General features: G+C 39.8%; 2 protein-coding genes across 2 annotated transcripts in view; one reads left to right on the top strand and one right to left on the bottom strand.

Annotated features, from left to right (window-relative positions):
* kif4 (kinesin family member 4) overlaps nt 1-3,234 on the bottom strand; it is a 33,382-nt gene extending 30,148 nt beyond the window's left edge. The window contains exon 1 of the mRNA XM_057821115.1: nt 3,194-3,234. The gene's annotated coding sequence lies outside the window, so the exon portion shown is untranslated. The remainder of the gene's footprint in view (nt 1-3,193) is intronic.
* On the top strand, nt 1,028-14,637 carry ammecr1 (AMMECR nuclear protein 1). Its single transcript, XM_057821116.1, has 6 exons — nt 1,028-2,435; nt 5,519-5,629; nt 5,779-5,893; nt 5,972-6,062; nt 6,640-6,736; nt 9,735-14,637. The coding sequence occupies exons 1-6, from the start codon at nt 1,957-1,959 to the stop codon at nt 9,847-9,849; spliced, it is 1,008 nt and encodes a 335-aa protein (XP_057677099.1). The 5' UTR covers nt 1,028-1,956; the 3' UTR covers nt 9,850-14,637.
* The last annotated feature ends 2,781 nt before the right edge of the window (nt 14,638-17,418 follow it).

Genomic DNA, 17,418 nt, shown 5'->3' with positions numbered 1-17,418 from the left:
GATTTCTTGAAATAATATAAAATAGCTAGCTGAAAATAACTTTACAGAATTATTTTAAGTAAAAAGATTTGTATATTTAATCTTAAAAAAAATGTTTGCCAGAAATGTTCTTAATTCAATAATACAACTAGCTAATGATACCACCAACATATTCATAGTTAGTGTTGGCGTTAAATGTATTTGTTGTTGTTGTTTGTGCTTCTTCTGTCTCGTAATTAACGAGGTACGTTGAATGATCACAATGGGAGTATGTCATACTCCCATGTGATATAATAAAACTGTTTGGACCAATCGGACACTCAGATCTCCATTCACTGTGACAAGCAGCTGAACAGGACAGGTTAAAGAAAAAAAAAAAAAAGAAAAAATGTTCTTAATTCAAAAATAGATATTATTCAAAACATTTGAAAACATTTTTTCCCCCTTGATTTAGGTGAAAAATGACCAACTTTTAGATGTATGGGCTTAACAAGAACAAATAGTAATATTTAATTAAAATAAGTGGAAGAATCTGACGCATTAATCTATTAACTAACCTTTAAAACACTCAAAACAAGATGGAGAAAAATATTCGACTAGATTTAAGAAAAATCATCAGATTAAGAAGTTATAAAATTGCAGTGTTAAAGTTAGTATAAATCAATACAGATTTATTTTGCATTAATCATTTAGCCTATCAATTATTAAGGTTTATATTAGTGAGAAATTTAGCCCAGACCCCTGTTCACCCAATCTATTTTATTAATTTCCCGACACCTGTCTTTTTATTTTATTTATTTTTTTAAAAAAATATATTTTCATTTAATAATAATAGCTTTAGTCCTTTGACGTTGCTTCGATAAAGGTGGGGAAACTGATGTAATTTTATGCACGCTCGAATGTCATGAGTGTGCGCGTGTTAACATTAGCGCAAAAACAAACAAACAAAAAATAAATTAAAAAAATGAAACCCTTACGCACTATGCGTAGCGAACGGACGCAACATCCGTTCCTGAATCGAAATATGTCGTGCAACGACACCGACGCCTGTGCCCACAGACCGATCACAGGGCTCTCTTACCCGAACGGCACCGAGTGGTAGCAGCCGAGGGACGGGTCTGCAGCGAGGATTTCTCACGGCTCAAGGACGAGAATGCGCTTGGTTATGTACCCACTGAAACGGATGACAGCTTCAAGCCAAACCTTTAGCGCAAACTTTCCGCTCGGCGTTTGACGGGTGTATTTTTTGGGGAGGGAGGGGCGGGGCGGGGGGTTCTGTTGAGTCAGGTCCAAGAGCAGACTGTGATGCAGGTGCAAACTGAGCGCTAATGTTCCTGAAATGTCTTGCTCTGCGCCGACGCGGTCCATTGTGCCACGGCAGCCCTGCATTGACAGATGCCATTTTAGCCTGCGTGGTACGAGCGTCTGGGAAGCCAGCAAAGTCTTGTGTTATTAGAAGTTGTACAGGCACTACCAAACAAGCTGGTGGACTAGGAATGAGCGTCCATGACACTGTGCGCAATCGGTGCTGAAGCTTTATGGCTACTGCGAACTTGAGCTTCAGGCTTCCAGTTGAAGAGGTTTGCTGTGGAGGGAGCTACGGCGCCTGTCGGCTTTACATCTGGACCGCCCGGCGTCTGTCAAACGCGGCCTCAACTTCTATGCTTGTTGACAACTGACTTGACAGCCGAAGGAGGGTGTCGTGTCGGTCGAGGGGGAGGTCTGTCCTGTTGTGCTAGATCTCGAAGCTAAGCGATAAAGCGGGAAATGGTAGCTGGAGCTATTTATTTTGCTTTGTAAAGTCACGCAGACTTGAAGCAGCGCTAAGGTGACACTGCAGTCTTCTCGCCACTACGACGTTCGGGGGAACAAACCAAGCGTGACAGCGGGGTAGTATATCGTCCGCTATACGTGTCAACGCAGTGGGATTCGTGCGTCAGGTCGGCGTTCCCCCCCACCCTTCCCGCAGTGACGGTTATGGGTCGGAAGCGGTGTGTAGGTGCAGATTGTTCCAAGATGGCGGCCGGGTGCTGCGGGGTGAAGAAGCAGAAGCTGTCGGGATCGCCCGGGTCGGGGGGTCCCGGCGGGGTGGGGGCTGGAAGCGGAGTGGCAGGAACCGGACATTGTGGATCGGAGTTGGGGATTGGCTCCTCGGCCACTGTTGCGGGAGCGCCGAACGTGAGCAGGGCCAACGGCCTGGGGGGACCCGGGGGTAACGTTAGCGGTGGTGGTAGTAATAGTGGGAGCGGCGGCACGAGCACTCTATCGACACTGTCTCCAGCCCCGGCCGGTTACACCTCATCCGGCCTTAGCCCAAATCTCAGCCCTGGACCGGGAAGTGGAGGCAGGAAAATGGTGGTTTCGGCGGAGATGTGCTGCTTCTGCTTTGACGTGCTTTATTGCCATCTGTACGGATACCAACCTCCGAGAACACCCAGGTTTACAAACGATCCCTAGTAAGTCACAACTTATTGTCTTGTTGTTTTTGCTGCATGCTCATATCAACACTGCTGTAATGTCACAAAAAAACCTCTTCCGCGACACACCACCGAGCGTTTGCTTCCGAATTCAGGGCATGAACTGTCATATCTAAGAAATACTTGACATGAACCATTTAATGTAAAAATCTCTCGACTGTGGCCAGTTGGAATTTGGGGCCTTGTCGAAGATAACCTTACTGACTGTACTGGCCTACACTACATAGACGTAACCGTCACGTTAAAATAATATAACGAGCACTAATGCAAAAAATCCACAGACTATCTTTTCATATTTTTACCCGGATTCCTGCCTTTTTCTACGTACAATTTTTATTATTACCTGTTAACTCTTCTATCGCCGGCTAATGTAGCTAAGCCTGTCGGCTACAAGCTATTATTAGCATGCCCCAACAAAAAAGGGTGGAACAAGCAAGATTTCTCTATAATTTGTTAAGTCAGACAAACGACGCTTTGTATTCAAACACAGACGATATAAATGAAGAAATAAGGACACTAAATAATGTTGGATATTCGCTGTGTTCTTTTTAATATCGTTAGTTCTACATTCAATGAACTCCATATAGCTACATTCAAAGCCTGGTTTGGCTAGCTCTGTTACCGGTAGCTCGATGAGAAAGCACTTAATGAGATTTAAACAATTAACTGCTCACCACCATTCAGTATAATAAAGGTACGCTATTATTTTCGCCGTAAAAAAAACTTAGCTTTCTCACCATTTTTTTCCTGAAGGGTAAAGTGTGATCAAAGCGATAGTGCTGTTAGCTTCTATAACAAAGAAAGATGGTTCTTGCCGTGTACATTGAACTTTTATGATCTCTCGAGTCGTAAATGTGAATTAATATAAATACTCCCAATTGATACTGTACCACACAAGTCGATGGTTGTTTTCATTGTTTTGATTTTAGTAAGTGTCATGATCATGCTAACACTGAGCATGAGGCATTTTTGGAGCACACCACATTATAGATTGTAATCTGATATGTTGAGTCTGCGTTATTTTAGGCATTTCGTAGAGGCAGGTCGAGTGTTTGTGTCTTTGCATCAGTTTTTCAACGTGCAATCGACCAGAAATGCTAAAGAATTCTGTATCAAACCATTATTCCGTTTACATGCAGCTAATAACCCTTTCACAATCGGGTTTTTGCCATTAACCCGGTTCTGCAAGGCAACATAAATTGTTCAAACCCTCCACTCCGAATATATTCATATTCTAGTTTTTAAAAACCCTATTACTTCCCCTGGGTTTAATACAACCCTGTAAAGAAAACCAGCATATGCTGGTTCCTTTACCAGCAAAACTAGTACTAAAACACAATAAAGTTAAGTTAATAAATTTCTGCTGGATTGGTTGCTTTTTGGTACAGGTTTTGCTGGTGGAATAACCATGTTGCATTTCTTGGCAGGGGTCTATCCTGTCCACGTTGCCGTGATGGATTACTGGCCTTTTACAACAAAATTTCTGACTGATAAGTGCAAAAGATAAACATTCAACATCATTCCTTGAAAGGATTTGTTTATTAGAAACTTTTTATAAATGACCCTGGCTCCATTTCTGTTAAAACGGGGCTCGTGTGTGTGTGTGTGTGTGTGTGTGTATAAATTCCTAAATTTGTGTACTTTTGCAAAGCGGTACTTGATAAACCCATTTTGTCTTCATCTTGTGTTTTGCGGTGCATGATTTGTAGTCAACCAGTAGTTTCTCCATCTGTTTTAAAGTATCATAACAACGTATTTCTGAGTATTAATACTTTTGCAATCAAGTATCGTATCTGAATAAAAACATTTCAGTATCAATACCTCAATACTTTTGACAACCCTGCTTTGTTTTGAGGGTTTTTTGTGTGCCGAGTACACGCATACACCCCACACCAATGCTGGTATGGGTATTCCAACATCTTTAGTCCATGAATAATTGATAAATATATACGAAAGAGCAATAAAATTAAATCAATAGAATTTAGTTTGTTCATTCTTTCATGTAGAACTATAGTTGTTTTAGTATTTTTTGTGCGTTTCATACAGACTAGTGTAGGATTCTGGAATTAAAGAATGGGCGTTGCCACACTATTTTCCCATTCCTCATGAAAACACATCTCATGTTTCCCCTGACAGGCCTTGCAAGCGTGACTAATTTTACCTTTCATAACAGGAAAATCCGCTGACTTTCCCACTAAAGAAGAACTGCAGAACAACAGAGGCCATGTCTCAGTAGTTGCTAGTTAAAATTTGCCCTCCCAGTCCCAATGCTCACTGTAAGAAAAGAGCCCAACTAAACAGAACATAATGTCGTCCGTGTCATCATGTTAAGTGCCTCATTTCATTGTGTGGTTTTGGCTTTAGATGTTTTGTCAAGAATGGTTGAGTTCCATTAGGCAGTTTAAGTATGTGTTTTTATTATCTGACTTCATATGAATAAATTCTATGTTGTGCATTTTCCTGAATCAGTTTAAATTAGGACAGAACCAGTATGTAAGACCTGCCAATAAAATAATGCTGAGTTTAGAAGTGAGGAGGGGTGATACACTTTCATTGGTCATTGGCTGATTTTATGGAAAATGGTGGTGGCAGCCAAGTATGAGAGAAAAGCATTTGGTAATTCAACTTATGCAAGTGCCAGTAAATCCTACAGTATTTTAAAGTTCAATGTGGGTGTGCCATTTCCTGTGGCGTGTGCCATTAACTGAAATGTGAGACAATTGTTGGCGCACAAGCAGTCCTCCATCAGTTCATGCAGAATAATGTATATTGGGGAAGATTTGTCACATAATATGCGGTTTATTCATAAACATGTGAAGTCAGATAGGCATGCTTTGATGCACCAGTGGTGTGGATTCACTCGCTCTACATTTTCTTATTTTTATTTGCATATTTAAATCACAGGCAATAACCCAGACAAGTGGTAATTATTTCGCAGTCTACCTTCTTTTGTGCTCAGCTTGTTTTAAACAGGTCTTTTAACAGGCCAGCGATCTGTCCTTCCGTCCAAAAAGGTTTAAAATCCCACTAAAATGCATGAATCTTGTTCCTTTGTTTTGCAGCCCGCTATTCGTCACATGGAAAATAGGCAGAGATAAGCGGTTGAGGGGTTGTATAGGTACATTTTCTGCCATGAATCTGCACTCAGGACTCAGGGAGTACACCCTTACCAGGTGAGTTATGTTCCTCAATATTGTCCAATTGGGCTAGCAACAAAAAAGTTTGACACCAATGTCATAGACCCTCCTTGGGAGAAATAAATGATAGATGTAGCAGAAATACACCTCTGTTCATTATTAATGGAGTTTCCTTTGGAATGCAGTGCCCTTAAAGACAGCCGCTTCCCCCCCATGACAAGGGATGAGCTGCCTCGCCTCTTCTGCTCAGTGTCTCTTCTCACCAACTTTGAAGACGTCGGTGATTACCTTGACTGGGAAGTGAGTGACCACTTTGTATTATGGTAATGTGTGTTTTAACAATATTTTTCTTAGTTGGTGTCCATTTCATCTTCATAGGTGGGTGTTCACGGTATTAGGATAGAATTTTTCAATGAGAAAGGATCAAAGCGCACCGCCACCTACCTGCCAGAGGTTGCAAAGGAGCAAGGTGAGATTGGGTTCCCCGAATGTTTTGGACTGTAGCACTACTTGATACTTTTAACATTTATGGCAGTTCATTTTAATGTAAAAAATAATTTGAGTGGGGAAAAAGCTCTCATAATTGTTGCATATTTTTTCACCAGAAAATTAAAAATGTACTATATCGTGGCATAACGTAATATAAAATGGTCCATACTGTGATATTTTTTCCATTTTGGACAGCACTACATTGAACTAAAGTGGCCTCCTATGAGCCCTAGCTAAATCTAATTGAATGTCTGAAATAGCGGCCTTTAAACCTGAAACTGAATGGTGTGCATGGCTCATGAGCCGTAGGCCAAAATACCTATTGATAGATCAGTTTTTGTTTATAATCAGTATTTCTTTCACCAGTTTGTGTAAAATTTCATTAACGGAGAAGTAACAACAATTTCCCCTACATGTATAGTAACCGAAGGTTAACAAACTGTAAAAATGGAGATGCAGTCGAGGCAAATGTCGGTTGCAGAACGCAGTCAATATTGAAATAATTTAACGGAATCTTACTTTTGAATAAAGATGTGACAAACGATATTCTTCTGTAGGTTGGGACCACATTCAAACCATAGATTCCTTACTACGAAAGGGAGGTTACAAAGCTCCCATCACTAATGATTTCAGGAAGACCATTAAGTTAACCAGGTAAGCGCTCACGAATGTATGGTTTTGTTGCGATATATTTTCATTTATTCACATATAATTGCACAACGCACATATTTGTTCATTTCACTGGTTAATTCATCTTCATTTTGCTGGCCTTATTCACTGGGTGACTGTGACCCGCGACTGTTATTTTGATTAGAAAGGAGCTGGAGCTTCTTAGCTTCTCTCCTGTAGTAAGGCCATTGTAGCTGATAATTTGTTTTTGTGGGGCACAGATGCGCAGTAAATTTGACTGGTGTGAGTCCCACACTGCCCTCGCGGGGTTAACTTGTGGGCAGACACCAGCTTCCTTGTTTGCATATGCATTGTAAAAAGTGTATGAATGTCGGAGGTCGAGACCGAATCTTTTCGAAGGTGGCATCGTTCACTCAAGAACAGAGTTCCAGGCTTGCATTTGAATTGTTCTTTTGTTAAAGGGAACCACGGATAGAAAGACATGTAGTTCTTAAAAGATAAATGTTGGTACGAGTTATAATAATTTGATATTTAAACCCCTCTTAATATTTTCATTTTTAATAAAATTTGTAAAAACTAGTATAGGAATCTTAGTAGTAGTATAAACTAGTGGGTCACCATTGTTGTTAACGTCGCAGGGTGGTGCCGTCACATGGGTACGCTGCCGGACTTACACAGTGTCACTCTTTAACTACATAAACATGTCGTCGGCTCTGCCCTTCCAATTTGAACCCGAGTGGAATATTATTGAGTAGGGCAGCCATGTCGATATTTCACAAAACGAGCAGCAAAAGCAAAATTAACAGGCAAGACTGGATGAGATGAGTAGCATACGTGTGTCAAGTTTGCTAGTGACAGCACTCTCCTGTTCTAGTGACTGAGCAGGAGAGTATTTGACGTCAGAAGTGTTTGCAGATCTTCACGGTAAACTATTGTGTGATCCAACTTATTCCAATATTATTATGGAGTTGCTCAGCATCCAGAGTTGTCGGGTGCTTTGCATATCATTCTGGTATAATGGCGCCTTATTTGCACATTGAGATCTAAGAGGACTGTCGTGTACTTTGTTTTTCACTAAAAGGATCTCCATAATTATATTGGAATAAGTTGGATCACACAATAGTTTACCGTGAAGATCTGCAATCATTTTTTGACTGAGCAGGAGAGGAGTGCTGTCACTAGCTACTCGTCTCATCCCGCCTTTCCTGTTCATTTTACTTTTGCTGCTCGTTTCGTGAAATATCGAGAGGGCTGTCCTACTCATTAATATTCTGCTCGGGTTCAAATTGGAAGGGCAGAACCGACAACATGTTTATGTAGGTAAAGAGTTACACTGTGGAAGTCCAGCAGCGTACCCTTATGACATCACCGCCCTGCAATGTCAACAACAATGGCGACCTACTAGTTAAAATAATTTTACAAATTTTATTAAAACGAAAACATTGCGGGATTTTAATATCAAATACTCATACTAACATTTATCTTTTAAGAATTACATGTCTTTCTATCCGGTACCCTCTAATAAATGTTTTTAGCGGAGGTGTTTCTCCTGTTGCTCAGGAAAAAAAACTGACCAGAGGAAGTCTTTGCCATGACGATGATTGGGACATGACATGATGATTAGGAAAATAATGATTAATTTATATATATGTATATATGTAAGCCTGTCGCAATATGCAATAATTCCATTTATCGCGCGGTATATAAAAATGATGACGGTAATTTTCCTGCTGCGATTTATCGCCTCGCGTGCGTGTGCACGTGAAGCACGCGGTTGCCGCTGATGTGTGGCAGACGCACTTGACAGCGCTGTTTAAAGTTCAGCTTCCTTGTGCCACTCTGTTTTATGAACTTCTGGGTATGTTCGTTTTATACATTTGAGTTTGAGTGACCGTCATTTAGTGGATGGAGGCAGGGCCGAGTGCACTGTCGGCGCACAGCAATGAGCGAGCGGAATGAGGAAGAGGACGAACCAGTCTGCAAAATGTTTCTGGAGGTTGTCTCAACAAAGATGACCAACAGAATAAATCTACATGATCATTTGAAACACTATCATCCTCTCCAGTTTTCACTGCTTAGTTTGAAAACTGCATCGTAACAAGCAGAGCCTCCTCCTCGCGTTAATTGACAATTAGAGGTATTTGCTTGATGTGAGAAATACAGACGACACCGCGCAAAATAGCGTTCCCTCACGGAAAGTGAAGTCAGCTTCATTGCTGAAGAAGTGAGACCGTTTTACCTCTGTTTAATGATATTTGATACCTTTGGGAGACAAATTTTGGTTATTGCTACTTAGTCTATTTTTCTCTGTTGTTGTTGAAGTGCAATTACAGTGACTGCAACTTTATACCTATGTGCCTAAATGCTTGTTATTAAGTGCAATTTTATCTTTTCTTGAAAAAAGACATTTTATTCATTATGTGTTTCTGTGCGGTATTAATATTGTTGTCTTTTACTTGAAAGAGGCATGGTCTATTGTTTTTAGTTGTGATTTCTTAAAAGGTATTTTTTAATTTAAAAGTAAATATTTTTTATTTAAATGGGTGTAATTGATCTATTAATATATACTGTATTCTCTGTATTCTATATTCTGTTATTGTAAATCAGTTAAAAGGGGACAGGACTTGATAAGCATATGCTTCTCTCGTCAGCCCTTGTCTTTTCTTCGGTTTTATCGGGTTACTCATATCACATCTTGCAACTGTCAATGATACCGATGATGATGACAATAAATAAATAAATGCTCAAAAAAAATTTTTTTTTTGGGGGGGGCACCGCAATAATATCGCATATCGCAATAATTTATGAGATAATTTATCGCCCACTAAAATTTGTTATCGCGACAGGCCTATGTATATGTATATATATATATATATATATATATATATATATATGTGTGTATATATGTATAAATATAATTATAATTGAGACCTGACATCCACCACATTATGGGTCACGTAGGCCACATTTTTATACCAAATGTTAAATGTTTTTCTGAAAATCTGCCTTTCCCCATGCGCAGGTACCGTAGCGAGAAGATGACAATGGGCTATGCGGAATACATTGCCCACCGCCAACATCATCACTACCAGAATGGCATCGGGCACCCTCTTCCACCGTACAACCATTATTCCTGACAGCGAGCCGCATGACCAATCATTGGACCTCTCTGCGGACCTTTTCCCAGGAGAGCCCGCCCCCTCCTGGTCTAGCTATTTCTACTACTGTACCATTTTATGATGATAGTTTCCGTTGCCATGCTGGCCGTCTACCAAGACGTCGACTTGGCAACGGTATACTACAAAGCATCAATTGATTACAGCAAGAAATTCACCTTCGCAGTTGTTTTTCTTGGCCTGTGGTTTTTGCAGCATAAAAATCCCTTCATTTGTATTCTTAAAATATTAACCTTTATTATCAAGTCTGCTCAGCAAACCTAAATTCTGTGGATGGAAGGATGTCTCTTACAGAGGATTAACCCTGCGTATATATTGTTTGGGCTTTGCTTTTTATTTTTTACATCACATTTACTAATTTTCCTTTCTTTATGTAAACCATGTAGCAGGGCCACTGTTATTCTCAAAGGCTGTGTCTTCTATACTATGATTCCTCTCAAAAAAAAAAAAAAAAAGCCTGATACACCTTTGTAGCCTTCCAGTAGACGTCACGCATCGGGCTGTGTGTACTCTAAACATTTTGATGACATTACAAGATTGTGATGTCTTTTTGAGCGGCCTTGAGCTTAAATCCATTGGTTTTTGTGTGTGGATGTCAATATTAATCATTCCCCAAGTAAATGAATAGCACCGATACCATTTTTTGGCCCCCGATACAGATTCCAGCTCCTGGCCAATACTATACTGATACCTTATTTTTCTTCAGTGAAAAGTAATTACAACCATGGCTTTGTCAGACACTGTTTAACTCATTGTCAGCCATTGACGGCACTAGATTTTAAGTGGGTGGCCTGACAGAATGAACGAACATTCTTTCGCTGCCACCCTCCCTTTTCAAATGATTGGGTGTCTATTAGTGATAACCTAGTTGGTAGGATGGTGCATCAGGGCCAGAGGAAAAACTGGGATTTATTTATTGGCTGTCAATGACTACGCTAGACGTCCAATTCATTTGAAGTATTTGAAGTAGGAGGATGGCAGCGGGTCAAAATTATGGTGGCGTGTACAGCTGGCAGCCATCTTGGGTAGGGCGACCAGCGGTTGGAAACTAGATCCCCCAAACCACATATTGCATGGCATTGGCAGTCTTCGCTTATGCCGGGGGTCAACAACCTGTGGCTCTAGAGCCGATGCGGCTCTCGAGCGCTGCCATAGTGGCTCCCTGGAGTTTTTTCCAAAATCTTTGAAAATGGAAAAAGATCGGGGAAGGTTTTAAGAAGCATTCTTCTAATTCATTAATATTGTTATGAAGGTAAACCTGAGTCAGCATTGGACAACAGAGTGGTGTGCCATTCTCTATTGGATGCACTGCAGAGAAAATAGACATTATGTATTTGCAGCTAACTTAGTAGTAGGCTAATATAGTTATTAGATACATACAGCATGTGTTGCCTTCATTATAAGGCTTTTATTTTTTTGCGGCTCCAGACATTTGATTTTTTCGGTCCAATATGGCTCAACATTTTGGGTTGCCGACCCCTGGCTTATACGTATGATGTCATTTTAGTGCAACACTACATTTTAGTGCTATAATGGTACCAATGCAGGTATTGGTACAACACTAGATTTAATTTTTGTTGGTGAAACTCCCCATCTCTATACCAGTTTTTTTTTAACTCATTGTCGACAGCTAATTCATTTAAAGTGTGAGGGTTGGCTTGTTCATTCACTGCCGCCCTCCTAGTTGAAATGGATTAGATGTCTACGTGTGTTAGGGATTTTAATTTCGTTTGTAGGAGCCACATGACTGGGTAATGATGTGATAACTTTTTTTTTTTTTTTTTTTTTTTTGAGAGGTTCTTGTTACTTGACCATCTTTGGTAACAGCCTTACCCACTGGCAGATACTTTTTATTTTATTTTTTTTACCTTATGCAAAAACGTCAAGGGCTTTTGGCACTCCCATCCACAGCTTACCCGAAGTGACGTTTAAAGTTGTGTTGCCTTAAATGAATGCGTTAACAGCGAACGGGCCAGGAGACGATGCTCGGTTCTCGTTTGTTTTTGGATTCTCTCGCTCGAATCGCGGCTCAGCCGCATTGGTCGATTGTCATTAATAGCTGCTTGGCCTCACCCCGCCTTGCTCCACCTACTTTTGAAGGTCAAACCGTGAGAAGAACTGGGCATCAATCTCCTGCTCCTTCTAATCACAGCACAACCAGAAATGATCTGCTGCAAAACCAAATTGACCATGCTCTTTAACATATATGTCTTTGTATACACATGCAATGTGTTTAGTTGCATGTATGTATGAGTATGAGACCTATGGTTTTCTCCATGATATACAGTATATATTATGCTTGGACACTCTTAAGAACCGTTAAGAGAGTTAACGACAAATAATGGTGCTATCAGACCTCATATTGGGGTGGTCACAACTAGTGACTGGTCATGCGGACTCATCGATCATATCATACTAAAAAAAAAAAAAAAAAAAAGATGTTACATGTAAGATTTTCTCTTCAGTATATTGCTGCGAAATGCGGCACATTTTAACAATGAAGGACATAAACGTAGCCCTTGCTTTCATCAAATCCATTGTGGGTGACTATGGGATGAGTTCCCTATGGGAAAGCGGATATTCCTTCACATATAATGAAGCGGGATGACTCCCAGCAGCAGACTATAGAATGTACTGTTAGCATTCAACTATTGTGAGAGAATCTTACATGTGTTACCTTTACTCTCCTTGAAATATGCAGATCTGTTCGACAGGTGTTTTTTCTGTTTTTGTTATTCGCGGTGTCAACATCCATGCAGGTTTGAAAGGACAAGAAGTCACGTGTTAACCTTCTCCCCATACGCATACCGTGCCCCAGCCTCATGGCTTAGTCTGCTCACGTGTTGAAGCCCTGTTTAGGAAGGAAAATCTTATCCTGAGCACATCCTCGGAATTTATCCTCTACCTGCAGAATTGTTTGTGAAACTGTAAAGCCCTGATACTCAAACCAAGCAGGAGGCCGGCGTCTCGCATTGAGGGTTTTTCCACATGCGACGCTAGTGTACTGATATTGATGCAAGTGTTGCACTGAATCCGAAAACCGGCTGTGTGGTATCGGCCAATGCCGATGCTCTACTGATACCACGCTTTTTGAAAACTTTTCAAAATACCAAATTACTGCATAGACACTTAGATGAAAAGTAATTGCTGTAATGACTTGGTCAGACACTGCTTAGCTTAATGTCTGCGATTGATGGCGCTAGATGTCCTATCTAATTGAAGTGGCAAGGCTGGCAGGGAATGAACGAACGTAAATTTATTGGACATCTACTAGTCATGGGAGGATGCATCTTGGCTGAAGGAGGAACACTTTAAAAAAAAAAAAAAATTTTTTCTTTACCTCATTGGCTGCCATTGACAGCACTAGACGTCCATTTCCAAACATTGGATTTCTACTAGTGATAAATGATTGAAATTAACAGGAGAGGGATGATTGGATACCACTAGGGCTGCAGCTATCAGTTATTTTAGTAGTCAATCGATTAACTTGTTAGTTCGAATAATCGAGTAATCGGATAAAAAACATAAAAAATTTAAATACCAGAGCTGAGCCTCAAACAGTATTAAAAAATAAATGACGCTCTATGTAAAACAACAATTTGCTAACTTACATAGCAAAAGTCAGCTAGCTTAAATGCTATAAAATGCTAACTTTTTTTTTTTTTTTTTTAAGCAATGCTGTAACAAATCGTTCAGACACGTATTTCTACAAAAAATGGCTAAATATACCGATAAATAATGAATGCATTAACTCAAAAACTAAACTTATGTTGGTCTTAACAGAGAGTAGCTGCATTCCTCCTTGTGAAATGAGGAAGCGTATCCACCCAAATCAATACAACTAAATGCCAACACTTTCAAAACAAACCATTAAAACACCACTTAGTTAAATGAAGACTTGGGGCGGCAAAATTTAATTTGAATCTTTTTTTCTAATGGAATCTTCAATCGATTAATTGTTGCAGCACTAGAAGCCACACAATTAAACATCTCATCGTCATCTTGAGAAGGATGACAAGTGCGCCCTTTTTACGGCGGTCATCTTGGGTAGGGCAACCAATGTTTGGAAACATCTCGAAAAGTATACATTGCACAGTATTGACACGTTATTAATTAGTACTCCCCCATGATATTTTAGTGCCGTATCAGTACCGATACTATTAGCGGTACCAATACTAGTATTTTTATCAGTGCAACACTAATTGATACCTCATGGGATATCGGGACTTGTAGTTTGTTGTAGCAGTAAGTCCAGGCTTTCGAGTCGGTCCTCCGTGTTTCCCAGTGTGTCCATTGTGGTTTTTTCGGGTAACGCACAATCTGTCGTTAACTTGTCCTGTTTGACTGAACCAAAGATGCTGCTCGTCAGGCCTGACTTCGTGTCCTTCCAAAAAGACACCCCTGCAGTTGACAAAATCGAATTTTTGTCCGTGCGTGTATCGATCTTTTAACTGTCTTGACTCGTTAAGCAACCCAATGTTTCAGTGATTTTTCATTGAAAGTATCTCTGAAGCCATTCATGGCCTCAAGGATGGTTGCAAATTTGTTACTTATTTTGTTTGTTATCATTGTTATTATTGCTCTAATTCAAAAAAAAAAAAAAAAAAAAAAAAAGAAACTCCCATGGTGTGCCTCGTAGCTTTATGGGTTTATAAATGTTTTTTTTCCCCACAAGACCAGCAGTTATACTTTGTATAAAAGATGGATTTCTTTTCTTATTTTTATGCCATTAAAGATGGAAAAACCCTGTTTTCTTTACTCTGGATCCAGTAGCTGCACTGGTGTACAACCGCACTGATACAGTAGATGAGTAGTTTGGGGGGGAAGAATCAATAATGATAATGACAAATGAAATAAGAACAATAAATTTGTTTGAAACTTTTTACTACGTGAGATTAAAAAAAGACTGTTTTTGTACATCAAAAGTTCTTTTCAAAGTAATATTTTGAATCTAGTTTCAAAATTATTTTAGTGGTTTTCTATGTTATGAATTTTTGGGACGCTGACTTCTCTGATGTGTCACTGTACAAAATGAACTTTTTAAAGTTGCAGTGGCCTGATGGGCTGGGAGGGTTGCCTGGTGTAACTCCTCATACCAATGTTCATTTGTTTTTTTTTTTTTCCATTTAGGAATCTTGTTTTTACACTGCTTTAGTAACTTGAAAATGTTGATGGGAAAAAAATGAACTGGGAGAGCTAAAATCCCACCCCTGTAGAGCTAGAACCTTCCTCTCCTTGAATTGCTGTTAGTGTGATAAGACTTGAAATGATCATTTTTATCATGATAGTAAGACCCCACCTGAAAAAAGCAAAACAAATGCAAAAACAACTTACTGAAAAAAAAAATTCAACTGAATTGGGGTGGGTGAAAGTATATATAGATGGGTTATCTGAGTATGTAAGCAGTGGATGTGAAGATAATGTAGTTTTAAACATTGTTAAATTTTAAAATCATTTATTCAATAAAAAAGGCAACTCAAACAAGTGTTCTGTTTTATTTATAATGGATGCCACTCCCACTGTACTTTTAAGGTTCTAAAACAGGGCTGGCAAACTCATTTGGCTGCTATTGACTGTGGTAGACGTCCAGCACTATAAAATGGCAGGTGAACTGCAGCTGCCAAGTTTAATTGACTAGCAGATTCATCTGTTTTCTGTTTAGACATTGTTGACCTAAAATTGGCTAAATATTTTAACTTTTTTCCTCCCATTTTCCCCTGTAAATATTTTTCTTTTTTGTGGTTAAGATAAAAAAGTAAACTTTTTTTGTTCCCTCCCCAAATAAGATTTTTTTTAATAGACTAAAAAATCTAACAATAATTATTATTTCTTAAAAAAAAAACACACTTTTATTAGTTAAAAAAGTTGGACTACCTACATTTTTCATAAATTACAGTGGGGCAAATAAGTATTTAGTCAACCACTAATTGTGCAAGTTCTCCCACTTGAAAATATCAGAGAGGCCTGTAATTGTCAACATGGGTAAACCTCAACCATGAGAGACAGAATGTGGAAGAAAAAAAAAACAGAAAATCACATTGATTTTTAAAGAATTTATTTGCAAATCATGGTGGAAAATAAGTATTTGGTCAATGCCAAAAGTTCAATACTTTATTATGTACCCTTTGTTGGCAATAATGGAGGCCAAACGTTTTCTCTAACTCTTCACAAGCTTTTCACACACTGTTGCTGGTATTTTGGCCCATTCCTCCATGCAGATCTCCTCTAGATGTTTTGGGGCGGTCGTTTGGCAACATGGACTTTCAACTCCCTCCACAGATTTTTTTATGGGGTTGAGATCTGGAGACTGGCTAGGCCACTCCAGGACCTTAAAATGCTTCTTACAAAGCCACTGCTTTGTTGCCCTGGCTGTGTGTTTAGGGTCATTGTCATGCTGAAAAACCCAGCCACATCTCATCTTCCATGCCCTTGCCGATGGAAGGAGATTTTCACTCAAAATCTCTTGATACATGGCCCCGTTCATTCTTTCCTTTACACAGATCAGTCGTCCGGGTCCCTTTGCAGAAAAACAGCCCCAAAGCATGATGTTTCCACCCCCATGCTTCACAGTGGGTATGGTGCAATTCAGTATTCTTTCTCCTCCAAACAGGAGAACCTGTGTTTCTACCAAAAAGTTCTATTTTGGTTTCATCTGACCATAACACATTCTCCAATTCCTCTTCTGGATCATCCAAATGCTCTCTAGCGAACCGCAGACGGGCCTGGACGTGTACTTTCTTCAGCAGGGGGACACGTCTGGCAGTGCAGGATTTGAGTCCCTGGCGGCGCATTGTGTTACTGATATTAGCCTTTGTTACTGTGGTCCCAGCTCTGTAGGTCATTCACTAGGTGCCCCCGTGTGGTTCTGGGATTTTTGCTCACCGTTCTTGTTATCATTTTGACGCCACGGGGTAAGAAGGGGGTTGAAAGTCCGTGTTGCCCAACGACAGCCCCAAAACATCACGGCTCTAGAGGAGATCTGCATGGGAATGGGCTAAAATACCAGAAACGGTGTGTGTGAAAAGCTTGTGAAGAGTTACAGAAAACGTTTGGCCTCCGTTAATGCCAACAAAGGGTACATAACAAAGTATTGAGATGAATTTTTGGTATTCACCAAATACTTATTTTCCACCATGATTTTCAAATAAATTCTTTAAAAATCAAACAATGTGATTTTCTGTTTTTTTTCCCACATTCTGTCTCTCATGGTTGAGGTTTTACCATGTTTACAATTACAGGCCTCTCTAATATTTTCAAGTGGGAGAACTTGCACAATTAGTGGTTGACTAAATACTTATTTGCCCCACTGTAGTTCACATAATTAAAGTTGATGCACAATTTCATTTTTGTGGGCCACACAAAGTTATGCTGCGGCCTGATTTGTCCCCTGGACCGCCAGTTTGACACCCTTGTTCTTAACGGTTCCAGCTCATCTGTGGGACAAAACTTAACTCGGCAGCGAAATAAAAGCCCCACACATCACCATTAAAAAACTGACACAAATGAACACCGCCAACTTCTTGTCGTCTG

The sequence above is a fragment of the Corythoichthys intestinalis genome, chromosome 18 (assembly GCF_030265065.1).
Source record: "Corythoichthys intestinalis isolate RoL2023-P3 chromosome 18, ASM3026506v1, whole genome shotgun sequence".
Classification (NCBI taxonomy): Eukaryota; Metazoa; Chordata; class Actinopteri; order Syngnathiformes; family Syngnathidae; genus Corythoichthys; species Corythoichthys intestinalis.
This window is presented reverse-complemented; position numbering and strand designations above follow the sequence as displayed.